Here is a 16,268-nt window from a genome sequence, read left to right as displayed (position 1 = left end):
ACTGTCACAGACAACACAGCATCTGATCTTACACCCACAGCACACTCGGTGGTGGGATGCGTAGAAACGTGTTGCAAATGCACATGCAGAAGGCACTGCAAAGTCTTCTCTCATAGGCCCGGTGAGTTTCACAAGCTCATTCCACAGGGAATATACAAGATGTGGGAAAACCCCTGAGTGCCATTCTCAGGTCTGTGTAAACCTCTGACGCGGACCCGTCCACTGCCGACAGAGGGCAGGTGGTAACGGCTCCACAGTCCCTCCAGGGAGGGGTTTGAGTCTCTTGCAAATGACAGACACCCCCTCCTTCCCCCCAACCTAACTATCAAAGTTGGTCCCTCCCTTCACCTACACAAGTGAAAGAGTCACCCCTGAATTAGTATTACAGTCCTTTTTCTGTCCTTAATTTGTGAGGAACACATTCTAGAAGTTCCCATGCAATGTCACGTTCTTAGCCCCAAGCACTATGGTTAGAGCTTCTTATGTTGTGCATAGCAAGCTCTAACCATAACAAAAATGAGGGGTCAAAACACAGTTTGAGTGCCGCGCTTTGCGCCAAACCCCTGATAATTCTCAGAGTGGTGTCTGAGCTTGCCCAGCTCAGGTCTAAAGGACCGGTAACGCTGGAAGCACGGCGGTTCCTGCGTTCCCGAATTCACCGCAGCGGTCACGGTTAGCGAGCGTCAGCGGACCAGCCCCTCGCACCACAGACACACAGGTGTGCCAAACACGCCCCAGGCAAAGCTTCAGCCTGGCGTCTGATCTTCAGGAAACAAAACTTTCAAAAGTCCCTGGCATTGCATCGGCTGGATTCTAAAAAACAGTGATCGAAAATGTCTTGAGAAGGATTCTGCAAAAACGAAACCAGCATTTCAATCAAACCTGTCTTACTTCTTCCTTTCAGTGGAAGTGCTGCTCAATCTTTAGAATGATATCATATGCCAGTATGATTGTGTAAATACAAAGGAATAGTAGAGCCAGCTAGGGAGAAAACTTTTGGTCGCCACTGTTCAAGTTTTATAATACATACAGCTTACTGACTAACAGGCATTAGACATGTAACTTGAAAACAGGAATAGGATTTTCCTTAATGATTATTACATAGCAATAGCAACTTAGCGGTGGGTCTGTGTATGTTAACAACATCACCTTGTGCTTTGAAATGTACACTAGTGTACAGGTAACAAAGCATCATTATCGTCACCGTAAGTCGATATATCTGAACTGAAGCCACACCAGTGGATCAGTTTCTCTTCTATGCCAAAGGGCAAACTGTTTCTGTCTTGAACAAGATTTGAATAAATAACTGTGAAACCTTCAAAATGCTGTGCCAAATACTAAATGTCAACATGTCTGCTATGCTACCAATCAGTTGCGCCTTTTACATGAGATGTTTTCCATTTATGAGTTCCGTCTTGCCACGTGAGATCTTTACAAGCTGTTGGATATGTGTATTACTCTACATTCTTTCATATAACAGACAAGTGGGAATAGTTCCAGGTGGTAAAAAAAGGTGTTATGTAGTAATAAGCCAAATGTTTAGGCAGCATTTTGGCCCCTGAAGCGCATCCTCACTGGCAAAAGCTTTCCTCTTCAGCTGTCCGTCAACAGCTACTATGACACAAAGCAAGGCGAGAAAAATTTTTACCTTAGATTGACAGACTGAGAAACAGAAAGAGTGATTACAGATAGAAGTGCACAAGCTTAGCAGACAGACTTTCTAAAATATACTGACAGACACACCGACTGACAGAGAAACACCTACAGACATAAAAAGACATACTGATTGACTTAAAATGAAATGATGACCATCACCAACTAACTCACTGCGTCATATGATTCACTGGGTCACATAATGCAAAGCGACAATGGCTCAGACATACCAACAGACCAACAGACTGACTGAGACTGACTGACTGACACAGACTGACTGACAACACTGAAGACCAAAAAGCAGACAGTATGATATGCCGATGACTTAAAAAGCAGAAATATAATACCCATGAAAAACACCAACAAAGACTAATTTCTCAATCGAGTTACTCCCCAATTAAAAAATAAAATAAAACAAAATATTACATGCACTTGTGCATGCGTTTGCTGAGAAACAAGCTTAGCGTTCATATATCATTTATGGAAATTCTATATTAACTAGCAAAACAGTCTACATATGAATCCGAATAGCTTAAGAAATAGTTAATGCCAGTTGGTTTGTTTGGGCTGTCGTATGAACATTGTCCAGGAATGTATCTCTTGAAAGAACATGTAGAATTATACCCATCTAGTATTTGTTTATTCTCATAAGTGATTGTTATGACTTGATATTCCATCTGTATTTTGGTTCACAGCTGATGACAACCTTTGCAGAATTGTTTTATTTTGAAAGCATGGTGTCAACTCGTTATTTACATTGGCCTCAAGGAGTCATCAGTGGTGAGATTAGTTTTACTGAAAACGTCTCACTGGTCGCTGAGGGAACTTTCTCTGTTTTTATTCGATGGAATCTTGGTACAGCTTTAACTATGAAAAGAATGACATTTCCTCATTACAGGATTTTAAGATATCCTGAAAGAATTTAAACTCTGTTCAACATGTGTTTGGATGTACACCTCATTCCAACATTCCAGCACTAACATTTTTATGTTCATATTATGCATAAAAAGAGAAAGATTAATTGCTACCACATGGTAATTCAAGATATGCTGCCACATAAGTAAGAAAAAACTAAATACTAACCCCACAATACATGGTTAAAACCAAAATGTGGTAATAATCATCTGTCAAGAAATATGTCTCAGGTACACTAGCCTGGAAAAGAACAGCTAGTATTTTATGTGCTGCTCGCATTGTGTAGACTCAGCAGACGGCCATCTACTCTCTGTGACATCACACTTGCCATGCCACCAAATCACTAAAATCACTCATGCCCCCTTCTCCACACTGTGACATCACCCACAGCCCCTCTCCATGTTGTGACATCACTATTGCCAACTCTCCTCCTGCACCTCTAAAACTCTGTTCAGACCAAAGATTTACAACGCAACTAAACCATTTCAGAATGTTGCAGAGAGGAGTCTGATGCCAGCGCATGCAGCCGATTCAACTCAATCATTGCAAAGAGTCACCAATTGTAGCTCATCACATCACGAATCTTTGGCCTGACCTGGGCTTGAGACCGCTAAGAGATCCTGAGAGGACTCCCATTCCACAAAGCCTGAGTTTGTAGGTCCTCTCACACAGCCTGCCATCCACCCCTGCAATATAACATGGGTGCCCTGGCAACAATGACTCACACTCTGCTGTAGAAGCCTATTTTTGCTGAGCTGCAAATTTTAGAAGAAATCCTTGCACTGCACAATCCTGTTCCTCTGTAATAAAATGCAAATTGTGAGGACTAATCTACCCTGTCGCTGTTTGACCACAGTATGTCCCTGTACCTGATATCTGTCAACAAACCTTGCCTTTTTATCTGTCCTTTTAACAGCTTATCTTCACATAAACGTGAGTCATCGCAGCTGTCTTCTCATCAACATTGTTCTAGCTAAAGAAAAGGGATGACCACACAAACACACCCACTGCAGACATCAGCAGCTGGACACTCATAGATGATATCTGTAGAGGGCATACACTCACAACAAATGCATATTGTTGTGCCTAACAGATAATGATTTCCATAGCTGATATTTTAAATACAACATAATTAATTATACAGAAGTAAATATAAGAATATGATTTAGGTGAAGCACTGTCTAGGTTCTGTATATAATAGAAATTTACAACTTTTTAATAGCAACATGCTCGTTAAAAATCTAGTTTTTGAGCCACTTCTCCACATAACTAGTTGGTTGAACAATGAAGCCCTGTTAAGTGAACATTGGAGCTTGCCTCCATACCCCTGTGTATGGTGCGGGTTCGTGTGTGAGTGTGTGTGCTTGTGTGTGCCTGTGTGTAAATGGGTGTGTGTTCATTCCTACCTTTGGCATTGTTTGTGTTTATGGGGAGTGAACATGTGTGTGAATGTGAATATGAAGTGTGAGTGTGGGTCTTAGTGTCTGTGTGTGTCCATGTGTGTGTGCGTGTGTGTGTCCATGTGCGTGTGCACACGTGATGTGTGATTATAAGTGTACGCATGTCCCGAACCCTACCCCTGCCTTAATCCTAACATCAACCCGACCCTACGCTAACGCTTACCCCAACCCCAGGGTTACCCACCATCGCTGCTGCCGCGGATGACCACGTCGGGGGAGGGGGTCTGCTGCGAGCGGGAGCCGAACGAGTCCAGGCTGTCGAAGGAGTCGTCCCGGCCGTGGCGCGGGGGCGAGAGCGAGTCGCTGCGTTCCGAGTCCCAGCAGTCGATGTAGCCGCTGTCCCGAATGCTCCGCTTCGGGCTCTCGCCGTCCTCCACCTCCTAACGGGGCACACGGTTTTGGGGGGGGGGGGGTGGGGGGTGGAGGGTGGAGGGTGGAGACAGAGGTGGCTGAATCACATCCTTCAAAAATACATCAAAAAAGACTTCCCGCAGACAGCCGGAGAACCGGTCCGGGCTCAGTCCGCTGCTCTGGAACTGCGAATGTGACACAGAAAGAGCGGCCGGAGCTGAGGGTCAGAAGTGGGTCAGCCGGGGGCGGGATTTAAGTCCCCTGCGGACGAATCGCCGGTCAGCGCGCGGAAGGTCCCCTCCCCTCAGGGGCCGAGGCGAGGCGCGGGGGTCCGGGCGGGGCGGACGGGGAGCGGGCGGGTACCTGTTGGCGGCTCATGCCGTTGGCTCGGCGGTGATGTCACGACCTGGCGCTGCGGAGCCCCCAGCAAAGACGGGCGTCCCGAAGTGCAGACGCTGCCGTTTGCTCCCAGACCACGTCGGCGCGCGTGAAAAAAATGTGAGTGGCCGCCCCAGCCCTCGCAATAAAAACCTAACGCTCCCGGCAGCTTGGACGGTCACGCTCCCCTCCTCTCTCCATTCCCCCCTGCCTTGCCTCTCACCTCTGCTTCTCCTCTCTCCTCCTCTTTTTCCTCTTGTTCCCTCTTTCTGTCTCTGGCTCCCTTGTCTCTGCGGTGCTCTAATACATCGGTATTATGCAGTTTTCCTTCTCTCTCTCTCTCGCTCGCTCTCTCTCTCAAAGAATGAAATGACTCTTTCCTCTCAGCGCTGAGACCAGAGACAGCCTTTCCTGCCCCCCCCCCCCCCCGAGAGGAAGTTCCTGGTCCAGCCCTCTCTCTCTCTCTCTCGCCCTCTGCCAAATCCCTGATGATGGAGGATGTGGAGGCATTTGTAGCTGACCCACAAGGCTGGGGCTCCAGGAACAATGGCAGCCTTTGACAGCCCCCTACCATTGGGGAAATTCCTCTCCCTGCACAAATCTCCTCTCCAAAAACCTTTGCTGGAACTCCACCTTCACTCCCTGTGAGCTAGACTGATTCACAGCATTGCTTCCCAGCTGACTGGCTGACTGATTGACTGCCTGACTGACTGGCTGTACATACTGACTGATGTATAGGCTCTGTTCAGACTCACTGCAGGTCACTGTAGCTTCCGTGGTCAAACAGAGGTTGTCAGAGAGGGGAGGCTATGTCACGGTGAAGTGCAGAGACTTTACGGGGTTGGCTGGAGGCCCCCCCTCAACAGCAGTTAGGAGGTTATAACACAACAGAGACCATCTGACCTGACCAATGAGGGGTAGTTTCTGGGGCTGTTTTACGAGGTCGTATTGACGCCATTTCGCGCGGTCACACAGAGGCTAGCTGTCTGCCGCTTTGACCTTAGATCACAGCTTGCCCGAGGGGGGCAGCGCATGCAAAACGTTTACAAAGACAATTACTGACTTGAGTCAGGAGTCTGTAAATATGAGAGGCCCGTGACTTCTCTCCAGGAATACTCTCGTAACACCTCCGCTCTCGGGCCCTGGACGTTTAACTCTTGTTTGTATTGGCTAACACACAGGACAGTGCCAACGCGGGCTCTAGCCCGTGGAGAAAAGAAGTAACTGCAACTCTCTGTGAAAGTCACTGAGGGGATAAACATGCCTCTGCATAAAACCCCTCATTATTATGCACCTCACTGATAGATATGAACACACTGATACAGCCCAATAGCATTGCAATATAATATTGCAATTTTGTGTGGCATACAAAGTTAAGGGAAATATGTTGACTATGCAATTTGCTAAGAGGTAAGATAAAAATACAATGAGTTGAAGTTGTATACTTGTAAATGTTAATATTTATATGGAATACACTTTCAAATATGCTTATATGTGCAATTACATCATTTTGCAGTATATTCCACAATGCATGTGAAGAATTAACATATTTTAAACTGGAAATAGCTGTCTATTTTCTAAAATATGTAGCGCTTGATTTTATCTGACATACTGCATACATATTTTTTTTACATTTTGAACAAATATAATATATATTTAAAAAATGTTTAAAACAGCTGACCCTCTTTTATAAAAGTGCAAGTATAAGGAAAATCACTTAAAACAGCAATAATGTTTAAATATATCGAGACGCCCATTACATCAGGGTTCATGGAAAAAAACTGTCAGTCTTATCCAAATGACATCATCCCCCGCATGGCTAGCCCTTCCAGATAGGCGGGGGTGGGGTGGAGTGCGGTGGGGAGGGGCGGGGCATACAGAATGAGCCCCTCCCATTGGGCTCAATGAGCACTCAGGCCTCAGCTTTATGGCTGAGAGCTCGAATCAGGCTACAGAGGGAGCAGGCTAGAACCTTCTGTGACACATGCAACGACAATAGTACACGGTACGGGTCAATCTCCATCTGTGAGGCGCGAGCTGACCCAGCAGTGACCGGCCTCAATTCTGGCCCGGGATCCAGTAAATGACACAATGAGGCAGTCATTCCCCGCGTAAAGGCCCCAGATAGTAAACTAAAGAGGGAGGGATAGGAGGTGAGCAGATTCAAGTCAACCTCAGTGTCCTCCAGAGAAACCTATATACACAGTCTATTGGCTTAGCAGACGCCTTCCTTTAAGGTGGCTTACACATCTTGTGTTTTATATTATCCATTCATGATATTTAATGAACCAAATGCCTCGGTCAAGCAGCAGCCCTCCCGGAATCTGAACTTGAAACGGCTGGTTACAGTACCACAGCCGAAACCGAAACCATAACACCCACCTTGGCCCTTTTCTTGAAATGAACAACTGCAAATGTATGTTTTACAAAAGTTTGCATATTCATTATTATGTTTCAGAAATAGGGCTAGGAGAAACACTGGCCCCTTCATCGGCATCACAGCCTCGGCTCCGCATTCCTACGGTCTGTCGCTCGTACGTCAAACCAGCCCTCCGCCTGAGAAGCGAAAGGTTTCCGTAGAGATGCTTTCCCCGCGCCCTGCTGCGTCCGCGTACGCTAAGAGGCACCCCGTACCTTTCGCATCTGTGTCAGCAGTCCCTCAAACTCCTTCAGGTCCAGCGTGGGCCCGCTGTATGACGCACAGCTGTTGGCAGCCTTCCCCAGCCAGTATATGGTGATCAGAACCTGCATGGGGGCAGGAACAAACCGCTTACGTTCTCAGTGAAACCGACAAAACCATATGAGTTTAGGAAGTTAGCACACTCAGGGGGCTAGTGTAGGTAGCATACTCAGGGGGCTAGGCTTGATAGCACACTCAGGGGGCTAATGTAGGTAGCATACTCAGGGGGCTAGGCTTGATAGCACACTCAGGGGGCTAGTCTAGTTAGCATAATCAGGGGGATAGGCTTGTTAGCACACTCAGGGGGCTAGTCTAGGTAGCACACTTTTGGGGCTAGGCTAGGTAGCATACTCAGGGATTACAGTACAGGCGCATGCAGAAAACGTCCTTTAAAACAGCTAATGCTGGACATCTAAACAATGCCGAAAACAATGATCACAGCTTCCCTGACCACTGCCAGGGTCCCAATTAACATTCGAATGAAGATAAATAAAGCACACCCCCCCAAAGTTCAGTGTTTGAACCAAATCAAAATAGTGAACTCCCATTCTAACCCAAGAGGAAGGACATTAAAGGCTGCACACCGTACGTAGTAAAATGTTCAGTGTTAAATCATCTCGAACAGAGTTTACATATACAGAGTTCGGCAGAGATAATATGTACTCTGAATCAGTGTTGATTTAACATGGAACATTTTACTGCGTACCTCCTGCCGCTGGCCTTTGGTACATCTCCTTTTGTTCCCCCCGCCATGTTTATCCGGGGTCCCTGCGCAAACACGACAAGGCCGCCCCATTGTCCGCTGGGACCGTGACCAACGCGGACCGAGTCGCCTCGCTATTTACCAGGAGGGGGACGTGCGGTTAACCTTTCAATCCCGGTCCCAGCCGCCCTGCGGTCTTCTATACGACGCCGACGTCGTCCGCAAACACATCCCTCACCCGAGACAGAGGAGCGGGAAAAGAATAACCGCCTCTTTGACGCGAGCGATCGAAGCTTCCCCATTCAAGAAGTGTTTGTCTCCGCTCTGTGCGCTCGGAGTTGCGCACACGCGCGCAAGCGTGCACAAGCACACGCACGAACGCGACGCGACACCAACCCGTCTGCCAGGTTCTACGCACGCCGCTCGCTTCACGCACCCAGAGACAACTACGTTTGGTCAAAGGCAAGGGAATACCATTTCTGCCTCTAAAGCGAGGGGAAAAATAAATCTTTGCTTCACGGTACACGGTAAAATGTTCAGTGTTCAATCAGTTCTTACAGAGTACATACGGGCCCAGTTGGACCCATATGTACTCTGCTATAGTTGAATTAACAATGGAAAATTTATCGTGTATGAGAGAATGTGAACATCATCTTTCTGAAATGTTTGTACTTGAGGCAGGTCACGACTGGTAGAATTTCTGTCCATCAGCAGGCATTTCTTGTTGTCACTTTAAAATACCACGCATTGCTTGTGACTTTTGTAATGCTTCACGGTTTCGAAACTGTTTCCCTTCAGAAGCCATACCGAAGGGTGAGGTGCCTTCAAAGGTTTGTTTTATTATTTTTTTTTCCAAAAAATCAGCTGTCACTCACACGCTCGTCATTACACAATGTTGCCACAGTAACGGGTGAAAACAAGCGCTACGTGTTTGCTTATCTGACAAACTGAAACTCTGATGTTTACACAGAACATTCTGCCTCATACCAGTCCTGAAACCAAGACTGCCAGATGTAAGCCAATATCTGTCTTGGCACGAGAGCGTTCTTCTGGCGAATGGGAGCAATGTTCTCAAGCGTGTGCAAGCCTAGCGACTTTTGTTCTCCTTTTTGACTGTTGTTTTCTTGCGTCTGGTTCTACTTTTGTGTTTTCGCCATTAGAAATAAGAAATTTAATATATTAATCAAACCTGGAAGCAGCTACTGCAACATTTCTCTTTAATGAAATGCCACATTAAATCCACATTAGCAACCCAGAACGCCGGCTCTAGTAAAAGTACATTGGATGGCATCGTGCACTGCAGATAGCCAAACCCCCTACCGTTTGATAATGGTGATTAGCCACAATAAGACACACTGAAGACTGCCCCCTAAACAGGCTGCATGTAGTGCTGCATTGTAGACAGAGAGATGACTACATCACAGCACTGCAGCCAGCCACAAGAACACAGAAGAGAGGTGCATGAGAGACAAAGAGAGAGAGAGAGACACGGATAAAATAAAAAAATGAAAGAGGAAAGGCAGAAAAAGAAAACGAACGAGACAGAGAGCTGAGAGAAAAAGAGCTCACTCACATTCTTCAGTTTCCTGCTGCAGTCCGAGCCCCTGCAAGAAGAGAGAGAGAGAGAGAGAGAGAGAGAGAGAGAGAGAGAGAGAGAGAGAGAGACTGCATTATCGGTCAGAAAAAACACAAAACATAACCATCTCTGCATTTACACAGTAAAAGACAGAAGGAGCAGATACAGAAGAAAATACGAGCATCTCACCAGCATCTCTGCCACACTGCAGTCTGCCACTTGAGAAACAGGGGAATGCCGATGAGAAGGACCCTCTCCTCCACTGTTCATTTCCTCACTTCAAAGCCTTTATTTACTTGGCAGACGGACTCGCACGAGGACACTCGCACAGTTTACATTTTTAAATGCTATCCAGTTATACAGCTGGGCATTTGCTGATGGCTGAAGCCATTCAGGCTATTTGCCTGTTTTCGAGAGCCAAACCAGACACGGATATTGAACCTGCAACCATCTGAAACAAGTTTGGTTTTCTAACCACTTTCCCACACTGACCGATTTTTTCTTTCATACTGAACTAACCACCTGAATTGTAGACAAATTATCTGGGGTGGAAAATCCAGTTTCAGAAAAGAAAAGTCCCTCCCAGAAATTTGATCCAATCACCTGGATTTGCTAATTAGCACAATTCTTCAGCCAGGAGAAAGGACTAATTAGTGAAATCAGCTGGCTGGGCTCATGGGTGGATGAAACAAATGACAGGACTTTCTGACCCCTGGACTTTCCACCTCTGCAAATCATGAAATACAGGCAGGCTCTTTTGCCTTTTGGTTACTAACAAATTCATAACCGACAATAAATCCTTGTAACAAATGATTCTTATTCATGACATTATCTTAGTGATGTGTTAAAGTTCATTTCATAGGCCGGGACATGTTTTACTGATGAAACAAGCCCACTTAAGCTCTTCTGAAAGCTATGATAGCTTATCCTGAGATATACACCCACATTATTAATTCATCCATGAATGAATACATCCATAAACAATAAACCTTACAAGGCCTGGGATAAAAGAGGATTACTTTTTATCCTCATAACATAAGATACTATTTTACCCTTTGCTGTAACGGAATTTTCTTTTCTTTAGCAAACCACAGTTTTCAAGGTCACAGTAGACAAACTTGACCATGTAATTCTGTTCTGTGCTGTCAAGTGTCTCTATCTGTAAGTAAATTAAAACCAGTCTCTGTATCACAGTCAGAAGGAACAGTGACTACAAGTCAAATGCTGGCAGATCCTAGGCTCGGGTCTTCCAAATTCCCAAGGTTCAAGCTTATACATGCAGGCTATGCGCTTGATATTTGACAAAAATACGAGGTCAAAAGAAGATACCCAATATTGAGCCATAAATCCAGTACAAACACACCCACGTTTGTGCTGCATTCACTGCACAAAAACCCCGGTATTATCCCCACATGAAACAAACGTCTAGGCAATAATTGCACAGGGCTCAGATTTGCCACGTGAAAGACGAGCAGCCTCATTGGGAGAGTAACTACGGACCCGGGTCAGGGGTGTAAAAGTGACAGTTGGAATCTGCTAACCATGTTATTAGCCTCCCTCAGACCAACATCTGTTCCTTTTGGGTTTTGGCTACATCTCCTTCCCCCCATAATGAGCGCCAGAGAGGACAGGCGAAAGTGAGAGCTTGGTACCAGGAGTGAAACCCGTAGGGCTGCTCCTTCCAGCCCCAATGGTTTCTGTCAGAAAGGTAACAACAGGTCCTTGTCTCTCCGCTTTCCGATCACGCGTGACTAAACCAGCGTTGTTGCGTTTCCCACCATCTCGCACAACATGATCTCAAGCCGGCAGGCCTCGCCAGATTCCACGAGGTATGAGGTCATGATATCACCTTTTCTCCGCTCCTCTGCAGGTCCATCCCTCTCCGGTGACCTGTCACTAGTCTTGGAGATCGATCAGGTTTCCGACAGCAAACAGCTGCGCTGCATATTTCGGGACTTCGCTCATTTTTTTAACGGGCTGGGCCTAGTTGTTAGGGTCACCAGCCGAGCGGAGGAAAGGCCTGTCTGGACAGAGGAAACTGGCACCCCTCACAAACTGGTGCCCTCACAGACTTATGGGAGAATGGGACTAGAACTCCAGGAACATAGCTCACAGCTCTGGAATCCTATGTGCTGTAACTGCCAGTTCAACATAAATATCCCCTACATCTCAGGCACTGCAAAACTGTCCTAGGGCTTTCATTTGAAATAGGTTTACACCAAGATGGTACAGTAATACAAAACATAAAGAATAAAGTGACACTAATGTGATAACCCCACACCCATTTCTCATATATATATTCACACACAATGTTAATCAGGTAAGCGACAGCTGAAGTTCACGTTTTCAGCTGTGCTCCTGAGAGAGATTAAGAATCCAGCAGGTGGGACTTGGGTCTCCGCCCACACACACACAGCACATTAGGCTCGGCTACATAACTCATCCACCCAGACAGCCCTTGTCCAAAAAAAAAACTTACACCGCGAGCTCTCAAACAGCTCAAGTGTATCGCGTCGCCTGCCCTGGCCAGATTTAAGCGCACGAGCCTCTGTTCCAGAGTTCAGCGCTCCGACCTCAACAATTCACACCTCCCCAGCAGCACAGCGGACAGACTGGCTGTCATCGTCACCGCGCCCACAATCACAGGCCGGTGTGACAGCACCAGCACCCGCTGAGACACCGCGAACCGCCTCAGGAGGAACGGCTCCTGAAACTGAGGACGTCTCCATCAGCCAACGTGTCCGCAATATATCATATACGCGTTCAAGGGTACACTTTTCCATATTGGATTATCCCGTTTCTGCACAACAGGAAATTACACTAAGCTCTTTGTGGCTTTTTGGCTTGTTTACTGTAATTACAGCCACCAAACTGGGGACCTTAAAAGGCAGGCTATGATTCATTATGCTAAAGAAAGAAGTGTTGTGAAAACAACAACTTCAAGCAGACAGATTGATGAATACACAGCTACAAGAGACAGAGAGATGAGGACGGCGCTGAAGAGTGTGTGTACATGTACATCCAAAAAGTGTCAGAGTGATTGTATGTGCATGTATGTGTGTGTACGAATGTACACTAGTGCTTTTGTGCGTGCAAATGTCTGTGCACGTGTTTTTGTATGTGTGTGTGTGTGTAAGCATATGTATGTGTGTGTTAGGGTGTGCGTGTATGCACGCGTGTGGTCCCTTACTTGAGGTTGGCGCGTATGGACGTGTCCTGGAGATCCCCGGGGTCGAACAGCTGTGATCCCTTCAGTCCCAACTCCTCACAGCCTCGCAGGAACAGGGTCAGGTTGTCCTGGGTGAGAAGAAGGCCAGAGAAACACGTGTAGCACTCTGCCACAAGCACAGCCTCTGAAACACTCCAACGCAGTCCAAACGCAGGTGCACAGCCTCTCTGAAGCACTGCCCAGTCCACTGCACAGTCTCTCTGTAACACTATGCGGTCCAATGCGGAGACGCGATCTCTCTGAAATAAAGCACACTCCAACGCAGAAGCACAGTTTCTCTGAAACGCTGCTCAGTCCGACACAGAGGTGCAGTCTCTTTGAAACACAGCTCAGTAATTGCACCGCACGCTAGCAGCGGATCAGAATCCTGCTCTCCCTGCCTGGGCCCTCCCCTCCAGGTGTCCCCAAGCGCATTGTTAACGCAGCGCAACCTGAACCGGCCCGACTCCCAGCCTGTCAATGGACCGGGCCCAGCCCAGCCCAGCCCACCCCAGCCCAGAGTGAATGAGGAGGGGAGGGGCGTCGCAGTTTCCTCACCCACATTGTTGCTTCGCCGTTGTTTTCATTTTTTCCCTTCGGAAAGACAAACAGGCTTTCTCAGGTTTGCCTTCCCCTGCCCCCCCCCCCCCACCCCCAACCTCACTTCCCCCGCATTTGAGAATCTCCCCAGGTGACAGGGAAGGCCCGACGCGCCCATCCTCGGGTTCCTCTCCGAGCCGCCGCTAACTGGGTCACGCGTAAGAGTGCGCTGTTTCCACAACTGAGGGTGCGAACCTTCGGCTAAGCCGCCGCTCGGCACGCAATCCAGCTCCTGGGGCTCTGAAACGACCTCGCGGACGAAAGCCAGCGGCTGTGCTTCAGTTTCAATACACCACGATGCGCATTCGCTCAAATTTAGCACAGGTTGTCACAACTGGTTAAGTACTCAACATGCAAACATTTTGAATTCTACTGAGAAAATTATTAGTAAAAAATTTTGGCTTCCACTAAATTTGTAATCTAACCCTGAGTGAAGATGAATACCACAACATAAACACACAATTGAAAACTTTTATTTTACAGTATGAATGCCACAATATGTGGTATTGTAAAGTTGGTAGGCCGTGAGAAACTTCCAAATATATTCGAAACATCCTTCATCACACAAAACTGGTTGAACCGAAAACATACATTAAAACTTTTATTTTTTAAATTTCCAAAAAGTGAACTATACCAACAGGATGCGGTTAAGGTTAGTGTACTCTATATCTACATGCTATACTCAAACTAGTGAATGCATTGAGGTGGTCTGACAACCCGTTATTAGTGAAACTCGCACAATTTTTCCAACCAGAAACTTCTCAAAATGGGGTTTTAGAGGAACAGTCCGATCGACAGCCTTTTTAAAATGAGCTCCAGCAGAAAAGGAAACAATGCCAAGCCTTCTTTAGCCAAAATCTGGACTGTGTTTCAGACCTGGCTTCCCCAAAATTGAGCTGTTACTGGAACTGCACACTGGCTGTACACAGATAACGCAGGAATGTTTGTGAAATCGTTCAATTCAGACTGTTGACTTTTTCCTAACACAGCCATGCCATGGCTGGCCATTTGCAAAACACCCTGCAAAGTTGAAAGTACTGCTGACTGATATTAGCAAAGACAAATCTGTGAAATAGTTAATGGAGGCTGTGACAGAAAAGATTTGAAACAAAATACAGGCTGCCTGGTATTACAGTGTGTTGATGGATTTACAAGGAGGAACTGATTTGTTTTGTCACAACTAATGGAAAAGAATCTAAAGCACAGGAATGCTATCTAGAGTCTGCCGATGAGAACACCATCAGAAAGACATTAGCCAAACTGCTACTTCCCAAAAACAGAGGATAGTTTCAAGACTGCAAGGATGGGCTAAAAGACTTTAGGAGTCACATGCAACAATGCTCTTATACAGGGCAATGTTTCCATCTCAACTGCTGACTAACAGATGGTGCCACCTTGCCATTTGAAGTGTTGCAGTAAGTCTTACACAGAGAGACACAAAGAGCACCTTTCCAGATACTATTAATGGAGTGCAGACAACAGAGTCACAATACCCGCAATGGTAACAACGTGCAGTGTGATTATTCAGCAAGCTGTCCTTCATAAGGACCGCAGGGCCTGTAGGCCTACTCAGCAGTGTTGCAGGAGAGATTTTGGTTTCAGTACACACCTACCTCAAAACTTCCTCGGACTTTGAATAGAGTTTGACTCGTTAGGTTTCTTTTTAATGGTATGAAACTTAATCTTCTGATTCACAATCCTCAGTCAAAAGAGTGTTTTCAATATTGGGGTATAAATGAAACAATACTACTACTGGTTTTCCTAATGAGTCCATGGAGATTCCCCTAAAATTACCTGATTTAAACACAGATAACAATAATAAGGGCCCTATTTCACATTTTACCACTTGGTCCACCGGTTGATAACACATAAACCAGTCATAATAATAGCCTCATGACCTTGTACCGGAATCAATGACCTAAGCCAGAGTTTAACTAGCATCACTGAAGCAGAGAGAACAATGATTAAAAAAGAAAGGAGAAGGTGCTCAGACCAGGACAAAGATGGTCAGTGTGTGTGTGTGTGTGTGTGTGTGTGTGTGTTTGTGTGAGTGTGTGCGTGTGTGTATGAGTATGTGTGTTTGTGTGTGTGTGTGTGTGTGTGTGTGTGTGTGCGTGTCCTAATGTTTTACAGATGTCCAGGCAGTGGACCATGAGTTGACACACTACTCCAGTATGCAAATGATTCAGACTGGATCACCCTCCAGGAACCACGGGGGCCTTCCCTGTCAATCTCGGTTTGGAAAATGGATGAAATTTCAGCCACCTCCGAGCCCCTGGGGCTTGATCCCACTTCCTCCCGGCACAAGACCTCGCAAGTCACATTTCACGCCACACACAAGCTCTGACACCTCCGAGAGTCTCCATCCAAAAAATAAATAGAAATGACAGTGATTAAAAACAAACCTACTGTTGGGTTGTTCTAGAGAAAAATGCAACCCAGGAAAAGTATCTACTTTGGGAGGACCACACATTAGTTTAACAGCCTTGTGAGAGCTGATGTTAGTTTGGTACGGCACTTTCCTGGAGATTCATTTTCAGAGCCTTCCTAGCATTTCCAAAATTAACTGAAAACGAAACTTACATGATGCTTTTTCTTGAAATTAGTGCAAAATAAAATTTTCCAATAAAGTTACCAATAAAAATGTCCAAAATCAAATCAATCAATCTAATCTAAACAACCCTTGAATATACGTCCACACATTTCCACATCCCAAATATAAAACTATTCCAAACATTAGAATC

At 46.1% G+C, this 16,268-nt stretch overlaps 1 protein-coding gene across 12 annotated transcripts in view; it reads right to left on the bottom strand.

Annotated features, from left to right (window-relative positions):
• LOC135259731 (LIM and calponin homology domains-containing protein 1-like) overlaps window positions 1–16,268 on the bottom strand; it is a 112,256-nt gene that overhangs the window by 34,739 nt on the left and 61,249 nt on the right. For 11 of the 12 annotated variants that reach the window (XM_064344407.1, XM_064344411.1, XM_064344408.1 and 8 more), the window contains 4 exons: window positions 12,907–13,013; window positions 9,714–9,744; window positions 7,392–7,502; window positions 4,213–4,408 (listed from right to left, as the gene is read on the bottom strand). In XM_064344407.1, coding sequence (XP_064200477.1) covers window positions 4,213–4,408; window positions 7,392–7,502; window positions 9,714–9,744; window positions 12,907–13,013 — 445 coding nt within the window. Of the gene's footprint in view, window positions 1–4,212; window positions 4,409–4,742; window positions 6,181–7,391; window positions 7,503–9,713; window positions 9,745–12,906; window positions 13,014–16,268 lie in introns of those variants that run through there. The other variant, XM_064344418.1, reaches the window with a different exon arrangement.

This window comes from Anguilla rostrata, chromosome 7 (genome assembly GCF_018555375.3).
Source record: "Anguilla rostrata isolate EN2019 chromosome 7, ASM1855537v3, whole genome shotgun sequence".
In the NCBI taxonomy this organism is placed as follows: Eukaryota; Metazoa; Chordata; class Actinopteri; order Anguilliformes; family Anguillidae; genus Anguilla; species Anguilla rostrata.
The sequence above is the reverse complement of the archived record's forward strand: the minus strand, read 5'-3'. Positions and strand labels throughout refer to the sequence as shown.